This window comes from Carassius auratus, chromosome 6 (assembly GCF_003368295.1).
Source record: "Carassius auratus strain Wakin chromosome 6, ASM336829v1, whole genome shotgun sequence".
In the NCBI taxonomy this organism is placed as follows: Eukaryota; Metazoa; Chordata; class Actinopteri; order Cypriniformes; family Cyprinidae; genus Carassius; species Carassius auratus.
In genome coordinates, this window is record NC_039248.1 from 24,303,558 (window position 1) to 24,312,169 (window position 8,612).

The following is an 8,612-nucleotide window of genomic DNA, read 5'->3' on the forward strand; positions in this document are numbered from 1 at the left end:
GTAGCCAGTACAAACATAACAGGGGATTTATCATTAACATTGGTTTCTCTGGATAATGTTATATGAAGCACCATTACTTCAAACGAGTTATACTTGAAGCCTGCCCTCTGAGAAATCCTGAAAACATTATTATAAATTGAAGCAACACCTCCCCCTTTGCCTTTTAGACGCGGCTCGTGTTTATAACAATAATCTTGGGGTTTCCCATACATTCATTAATTTGTGGCGGCCCGCCGATGTCTGTCGCGTTTCCATTACAGATTCGCACAAAACTTGTATTTTTTTTAAATTATCGATAAACAACTATTGCGAAATGACGGCGTTTCCATTAACCGATGTTATGCGACTAAAACGTAATTTTTTCCCTCTCGCGATCAGTCATTCCAAAAATCATGGCAACGGATATATATATAGGTTTATATATATCACAGCCACCAGACTCCACATTATATTATTATTATTATCTCCAGGTTCAGGTTGGTGTGTGTTGGTTTTTGTCCACCTCAATCTCCAGGTTTGTGTGTGTGTGTGTGTGTGTGTGTGTGTGTGTCAGAGTCTGTGTGTGTCCACCTCCAGGTCCAGTTTGGTGTGTGTGTGTGAGTCTTTTTGAATGTTTGTGTGTGTGTGTGTGTGTGTGTGTGTCCTTCTCCAGGTCCAGGTTTGTGTGTGTGTGTGTGTGTGTGTGTGTGTGTGTGTGTCCATCTCCAGGTCCAGGTTTGTGTGTGTGTGTGTGAGCAAAATTTGCAACAAGAAGTCTGTGGAGCAGTCATAGCATAGAAATGTAGCAATAGCAATCTCTTTAAAGGGATAGTTCACCCAAAAAAGAAAATTCTATCATCGTTTACTCAGCCTCAAGTTGTTCCAAACCTGTATGAGTTTCTTTGTTCTGCTGAACACAAAGGAAGATATTTGGAAGAATGTTTGTAACCAAACAGATCTCGGTCCCCATTAGCCGTGTTTCCACTGTCGAGCTAGGACCGGGCGTGCTAGTGCGTGCCAGGACCAGTCGCGTTTCCACTGTCACTTCCGGGGCTTGATCGTGCCTCGCCGGGGCTTCCTCGGGGCCAACAGCCAGGGTATTTTGGCCTGACGAAAACCTTGGGCCAAAGCGGGCCAGCTGGGGCTAGAGGAGGAGTTATGAACAAAGCGGAGTTTCTCAGCGTCTGGAGAGCGTCAGAGCAGATCATTTCAGAAAGATAACAGCTTTAACAGCAGCATTAAAGACGTTTTAAAATAAGTTGAGCTCAAAACTCACTCTTAGTTAGCAGCAAGTGTTTGAAATAACTTGATCCGATGTGGATTATCCGCTAGTAATACTATCTAATTGATATTAGAGCTCATTTGTTGCACTATTTCTTTTTACGCATTTTTACAGTTGTGCGTTAAAACCAATCAGACGCGATTATGTTGAGCTTCTAAATGTAAACGTGTGCATTTAACAGATGCTTTTATCCAAAGCGACTTACAGTGCATTCAGGCTAACGTTCTTCACCTAACACGTGTTAAGTGTGAGATTTATTGGTCATACAGTGTAGATCCACTGCTTATAACGGGAGTGTTTTTAAAGAGTATAAACTCGCGCTAGACAGAGCTTGTGATGATGTTCTTTGCTTGTTTTCTGTAGCTGCTTTTTAATAACTGAGGAAATTTAAGCATTATATTTAGTAACTTGTGATGTGTCTTTAAATTTAAATACAAATTCATTCTATTAATGTATTAAAAACATTAGGCTGCTTTTAACCTCACGCTGGAGTTGGTTGAGTTTCCGGCAATGAAACGAACTAAATAATGAAATAAATAATCCCGGTAATATCATCACGGGTGATCTGGCTGATGATGGTGCATGAAGCAAACACTCGTCCGCTGAGAGCGCAGGTGTGATCTGAACCGCTGTTCTCTGGAGGTTTCTGATCGCTGTGGTTGAGACTCTTGTAGATCTCGGATCATGTCTGTGTCTGTGTCTGTAGATCTGGGCCTGTTCTCCACCAAGACTCTAGTGGAGGCGAACCCGGAGCAGCTGGTGGAGGTGCGGACGCAGCTGTGTCAGCCGGCCGATGAGAACTGGGACGCCAGCGGTCAGAGGAAGCAGTGGCGCTGCGAGAGCATCCGATCCTACACCACCATCGCCAAATACGCTCAGTACCAGGCCGCGTCCTTCCAGGAGTCTCTGCGGGTGAGAACCCTGCATCCCACCGCAGATCATTACACTGAGCATCAGGCCTGGGGATCGAGAACCAGCCCCAGATTAGAACCAGTACATTTAAATTCTGCTTAACGATTCCTGCGTTCACATTTTAAAGTGATTTAAGCACAGGAACAGAGAGAACTTGTGCCCTGTTAGTGTGCAGCACAGACGCCTGAAGCACAGAGAACCGGGTTCTCCGACCGTTCTGTGTGTTTCACTGCAGTAAAAGCTGTTCCAGGATAGAACTGGCCTCTTTCTGATTTATCACCCAGTATACAGAAACTACTTCAGTATATCATCATAAACACCGCTGTTTCTGTCTGCAGTGAATGTGAACGCATGAGAGAGAGAGCGCAGTAATTTTAGATCTGTTTGGTGTTAAAGAGACAGCAGTCTAATAAACACACTGCCTGTCATTAATGTTAAAGAACAAAAGAAAATCCTTCACCGATCTGAATACCCATTAATAACCGTAATCTATATTTTATGACAACTATGCAGTGTTTTTAAACTTTAATTAGTTTCTGCACTTGTAATTTGATTCAGTCGTATTTATTTACGATGTTTCTAATTGATTTGTTTGTCCCTATTTTATTAGACTGTTTACTTGTCTTTAACACTTTAATATTTGAAATGTATGAGTCTAGTTGTTTTTGCTGTGGTATTTTTGTTAAAAGCATAGGCAGAAGTTCCTCTGTGTTCTGTAAGCGGCTGATTTCTGTTCGTGTTATTCAGCTGCACAGAATAAATATGATTTCATTTTTTATATTGGATTTATGTTAATGGAGTGTAAACCATAATCACTAGCCCTCTATATATCGCAATATAATTTTACTAATAAAGGTTATATGATTTTTAAACATTTACGATTTTCAGTATACATTACCAGTGTTTCTCTTACATTTATTTTTGTGGCAGTTGACGGCGTTGAATAAACGTTGACTGCATGTTTCATAATCAAACGCGGCGCTGGTGTTTGTTCTTGTATCTTAGAAGGGAACTGACTCTTTAGGAAAGTTTTGATGGAGTCTTCATTGTATCTGATGAAGCAGCCGTTACCAGGGAAACCACTGTTACTGTTGCTCCAGAGCGCCTCCTGCTGGCCGACGATGAGCTCGACTCCAGAAACATCTTCTGTCTTCTGCTCCAACACCAGCTCTTCTCAGAAAAACACTGTTGTAGAAGAATAATCAGCCTATGTTATAGTTTAAATTAAACGTTAATAAGGTGTGGCTGAGATTGTTTATTCGTTGGTGATATCACATTTCTTGTTTGTATGAAAGCTAAACTTTTATTTGTATTTAACTTTCCATTTACTTATTGAGTTTGACTTCTAAAATATTATATAGTTTTATAGTAGGTTGTTTCATAGACTTTTTGCAAATTCATTTTTCAGAAGTTAGTAGTTACAGACATTATCTGTGGGCATTCTTTTTAATTGTTTTTAAAAACTCAGAAAAACTGCCAAGAAATAAACAAATATATATTGTTCATATTGATATCAGAATTATATCTTATCGACTGAAATGAAGAAATATGTCGTCATGTAATTTTTGGCCGTATCATCCAGCTGTACGTTAGCGAGTGACGGGTTGCGTGTGGCATGTTAAATAACCGTGTTTGTGTGGTTTCAGGAGGAGAATGAGAAGAAGGGCCAGAAGGAGCTGTCAGACTCTGAGATGACGTCTTCAGAAACGTGAGTGTCTCTCGTCTGACGTCTGCTGAAGTGTTTATCTGCGCTGATGGAAACCTGCGCTCACTCTCTTCCTTCTGTCAGTGTTTCCAGGAGGCACAAGGGTCCTTTCAAACAAGTCAAGTTTGGCACCAACATTGATGTCTCCGATGAAAAGAAGTGAGTTTCCATGAGGTTTTCTTAATCTTAAAGTTTAAATGTTTACCTTTTGTTAGTATTTTTATATAAGTGTATATAATCTTTTGAGACATATTTGTACTTTTAATCAGTCAGTTAGAACAATAAGAGATTTGGGCTGTTACCAAACAAATGAAATCAGTTCAGTATCAACAACATATATACATTTTATGCCCCCATAATCCTACATTTGGTTATTATTTTAAATGCCTTTTAATAGTCTAACCAGACTTCATGTCATGTATGTGTGCACTGTAAGTGTTTGGTTTGGTAATGTCTAATCACACATTACAACATTATCGCAGACGATATATATCGCACGCCACCAGCTAGCAGTGATTTTATATTTCCTGAGTTGAACATGTCTCTGAACATGTTTAAGAGGCTGTGAGTGACTGTCCACAGCTTTACTGTAACGTGAGTCTGTCAGTGTAATAAAGCGCGAGGTGCTGCCCCCTGCAGGTGGAAGCTGCAGCTGCAGGAACTGAGTAAACTGCCTGCGTTCGCTCGTGTGGTGTCTGCTGGGAACCTGCTGAGTCACGTGGGACACAGCATTCTGGGTATGAACACGGTCCAGCTCTTCATGAAAGTCCCGGGCAGCAGGACTCCAGGTGAGACGCTGCTGTTATCGTGACGCTTCAGAAGCGCAGTGAAGTGAATCTGCAGCAGGTCACATGATCTCTCTGTCCGTGTTCAGGTCATCAGGAGCACAATAACTTCTGCGCCGTCAACATCAACATCGGGCCGGGCGACTGCGAGTGGTTTGCCGTGCCGGAGCCGTACTGGGGCGTGATGAGCGAGTTCTGTGAGAAGTACGTGACGTTTGTGAGTCGCTTCAGAGCTGACCGGCTCTCCTGAATGTTTCGTTAAATCACGTAACGGATCTTAAATCTCGTCTGTTTGATCGTAAACAAGTGTCTCTTACAGGAACAACATCAACTTCCTGAAGGGCTCGTGGTGGCCGAATCTGGAGGATCTGTACGAGGCTAACGTGCCGGTGTACCGCTTCATCCAGCGTCCTGGAGACCTGGTGTGGCTGAACACGGGGACGGTGCACTGGGGTCAGGCCATCGGCTGGTGCAACAACATCTGGTGGAACGTGGGTCCTCTGACCGGTGCGAGCTCAGCAGGACACTACCCGTGTGCACATGTTCAGTGTGTGTGCCTTGTGTGTGATTGCTGTGTGTTTCTGCTTCCTGCAGCGTATCAGTACAAGCTAGCCGTCGAGCGCTACGAGTGGAACAAACTCCAGAGCGTCAAATCGATGGTTCCCATGGTGCATCTGTCCTGGAACATGGCCAGGAACATTAAAGTGTCTGACCACAAGCTGTTTGAGATGATCAAGTGAGTGAGGTTTCCTCGACCGATGTCTCGTCTCTGATCCGGATCGAATGATCAAAGCTGTGTGTGTTTCACAGGTTCTGTCTGCTGCGGACGCTGAAGCAGTGTCAGACCATTAAAGAGGCGCTGGTGGCTGCTGGGAAGGAGACGGTGTGGCACAGAAGAAGCCGAGACGAGCCGGCCCATTACTGCAGCATCTGTGAGGTGAGTGCTGGACTCTACAGCAGAAGAACTGACCGCTCTCGTCTCAATCACCTTCCTGTGCGGCTCTCTTCCAGGTGGAGGTGTTTAACCTTCTGTTTGTGACGAGCGACAGTTACTCCAGGAAGTCCTGCGTGGTTCAGTGTCAGGATTGCGCTCGGAAGACCAGCGGTGACCTCGACGGGTTCGTGGTGCTGCAGCAGTTCAGGATGGAGGACCTCATGCAGGTCTACGACCAGTTCTCATTAGTGAGTATCAACATGATCTAGTGATGCTTTATATTCGTTTGAATGGAGACGCGTGTGTGTGTGTGAATCATAACGCTCTGCGCTCACTTGTGTTTAGGCTCCTGCTCTGCATTCGTCTGCTTCTTGACATTAAGACGCCGAACATGTGGAGAATATCACATTACAGGACCATTTCTGATATTCAGGACCGTGGTGCTCGTCTCTCGTGTGGCTGGTGACCATCGGAGAGCACCAGACCCTCGACTCAAGTGACTGTGTGTCTATGCAACCTGTTCATAAACTGCAGCGTGTGACTGTGGCCTGCGGGGGGCGCTAGTGAGGGACTTCCTGTCTACACACCTCTTCCTGAACGGGCCGCTCTCCTCTGCTTCACGTGAGGAATTAATCACAACAGCTGGGGAAGATATTGTGGGAAGCTGGTTTTGTACATATAGTGTGTCCCAGCTGGCATCGTCACGTACAGACTACTGACTCCAGACGCTGTTTTGTATTTGGTAACAAGCTGAAACCTGGCGTCTCTTTCCTCGTGTCTCAAGGGTTCGCCTTCACCGAGGAGAGCTAGCCCACTCTTTGTATGCTAGATAGTGATTTTACGATGAATTTGGATGGCAAAATCTACAAAATAATAATTTGTTATGTGAAGAACTAGGTGATATGTAATTTTTTACGGCGCTTGTGTTTTAGCGGTCTCTCGTTCTTTTGACACCATGGTCAATATTTTGTTTCTTAGGTAAGAAAAAGGAAAAAGCATAACAGCCAAGTCACAAAGAAACATGGGTTGCACATAGAGTAAGGAATAAAGTGTCTGTTTTCTCCTTCCTCGTTTGTTTCTAATCCTGATGTACATTTACACTATTTATAAATACATATTTATTGCTTGAAGATATTTGTGGATGGAATGCTGTTATTTTTCCCAGAGTACCTGCCATTAAATTTGAAGGAGTTTGGTCATTTAACTACTCCTGCATTTTTCTATATAGAATTAAACCGCTTAGTAAGCATTGTACAGAAACTATAAAGTTGTTTTATTGTTTGAAGAATGTTTTATGAGTTATTAAACAAGTTGTCAACATAAGTGCTGACACGTGAGATCCTTCTCCTGACCTCTTTCATTTTGTGTGTGTACAAAGACATTGGTCAAGTCAGTTTTTTTTATCTGTTTATTTTAAAATGCTCTCGTTCCCTTTTAACATTTCTTTGTTGTAGAACGAGACCTGCAGACTTACTCTGGCTGTGTGTGTGTGTTCAATGCTCCGTGTGTGTGTGTGTGTGTGTGTGTGTTCACTGCTCCGTGTGTGTGTGTGTTCACTGCTCCGGGTGTGTGTTCACTGCTGTGTGTGTGTGTGAGGTTCTGTCTTTGACACACTCTGATCTCATATTTGTGCATGTGAGTTAATAATGTAATGCAGATTATAAAGTGTTTCTTCTGTACCCGTTCAGGAGCTGCTGATGGAATAATCATGTTGTCTTTGAATGGGATTGTTAGACCGTGACATACAGCTCTTCAGACAGTGACCACGCTTGATCTTTATTGGATCATTTAAAGACTGACAATGTGTGAATGTCTCCTGACTGAACGCCTCCGTCGGTGTGAAGCGTCTCTGAAACCCAGCAGACAATGTAGCTGTAACTTGACCAACAGATCTCTACACTGTGTGCCAGGTTCAGGACCGCTTCAGTCTCGTCTGGTTTTCCTCCAGGAGTCTGGTTTAGCTGCTCAATCACGGACTGACGGCCATCAGAGACCCAGTAGCCAGATGTAGCTGCTGACGGAGACAGAACCTACACTGACCACTGAGCGAAGGATGGACGCCTGCGTGGCTCTGCTCCTGAGATGAGAGTTAACACAACAGACATGATCTCACGAAGGGAGACGAGTTCATGGAACAGGTTTAACTGTTCAGCACCAAACTGTGTTAAACAGGACGGGAAGCGTTCCAGATCAGGAGCTGCAGCTGGACAGAAACACACTTCAGTGGAGAACCTCGTCCTGCTGTGCTTCTCGTTCCGTCACTGACGGGTGACGCTCTTTCCTCTCGCCGTCTCCTGTTTCCATGAAGTCATGTGACACCAGTGTTCTGTGATTTGGCAGGAGACTGTCCTTCACTTGGTCTGTCGTGATGATGCTGGACGTCGCTCTCTAGTGACCTGTGACCTCTGGAGATGTGAGAGGACAGAACGAGGGGTGTTTAAAGGGGTCACATGACTATGCTAAAAAATAGCCTTTTGATTTGGTGTAATGCAATGTGTTTATGCAGTTTAAGGTTAAAAAGACACATTAGGACAAGACCATAGGATCCAGACGAGTCTCTCCACAATCTGACTGTGAGCTGCTTCGACACAGGCTGCAGTGTAAAAAACGCTAGATATAAAGAATGGTGACTTGACTTGACTTGGCAAAGTTTATTTAAGCAGTGATGGAAATATTTTAAAGACCGTCCATCACTTTGACAGATTACACTGAGGGTGATCTACTGTAATTAATTTATAACTATAATTCCCACCCCTGTCCAATGGGAACATCAACTCCAGAACAAAAAAATAAACTGTCATGAGAAGAACGCATATCAAGAGTAATGAAGCACAAAGCCTACCCTTTTGCGATTTTTTTTTTTTTTTTTTTTTTTTTTTTTTTTTTTTTTTTTTTTTTTTGGAAGGCACACAATATGTAGTTCATTCAACAACTGTAAACGGCATCCAATGGGATTTAAGAATCGATTAAAATCCCATATTAAAAATAAATTAAAATCTATTAAACTCTATAAAA

General features: G+C 43.2%; 1 protein-coding gene across 3 annotated transcripts in view; it reads left to right on the forward strand.

Annotated features, from left to right (window-relative positions):
* The window catches only part of LOC113102774 (lysine-specific demethylase 6A-like), a 28,642-nt gene extending 21,701 nt beyond the window's left edge, over window positions 1–6,941 (forward strand). For 2 of the 3 annotated variants that reach the window (XM_026265858.1, XM_026265867.1), the window contains 10 exons: window positions 1,968–2,173; window positions 3,820–3,881; window positions 3,963–4,037; window positions 4,518–4,666; window positions 4,753–4,867; window positions 4,983–5,170; window positions 5,258–5,399; window positions 5,474–5,600; window positions 5,675–5,845; window positions 5,943–6,941. In XM_026265858.1, the coding sequence (XP_026121643.1) occupies window positions 1,968–2,173; window positions 3,820–3,881; window positions 3,963–4,037; window positions 4,518–4,666; window positions 4,753–4,867; window positions 4,983–5,170; window positions 5,258–5,399; window positions 5,474–5,600; window positions 5,675–5,845; window positions 5,943–5,972 (1,265 nt within the window). In that variant the 3' untranslated portion in view covers window positions 5,973–6,941. The remainder of the gene's footprint in view (window positions 1–1,967; window positions 2,174–3,819; window positions 3,882–3,962; window positions 4,038–4,517; window positions 4,667–4,752; window positions 4,868–4,982; window positions 5,171–5,257; window positions 5,400–5,473; window positions 5,601–5,674; window positions 5,846–5,942) is intronic. The other variant, XM_026265865.1, reaches the window with a different exon arrangement.
* The last annotated feature ends 1,671 nt before the right edge of the window (window positions 6,942–8,612 follow it).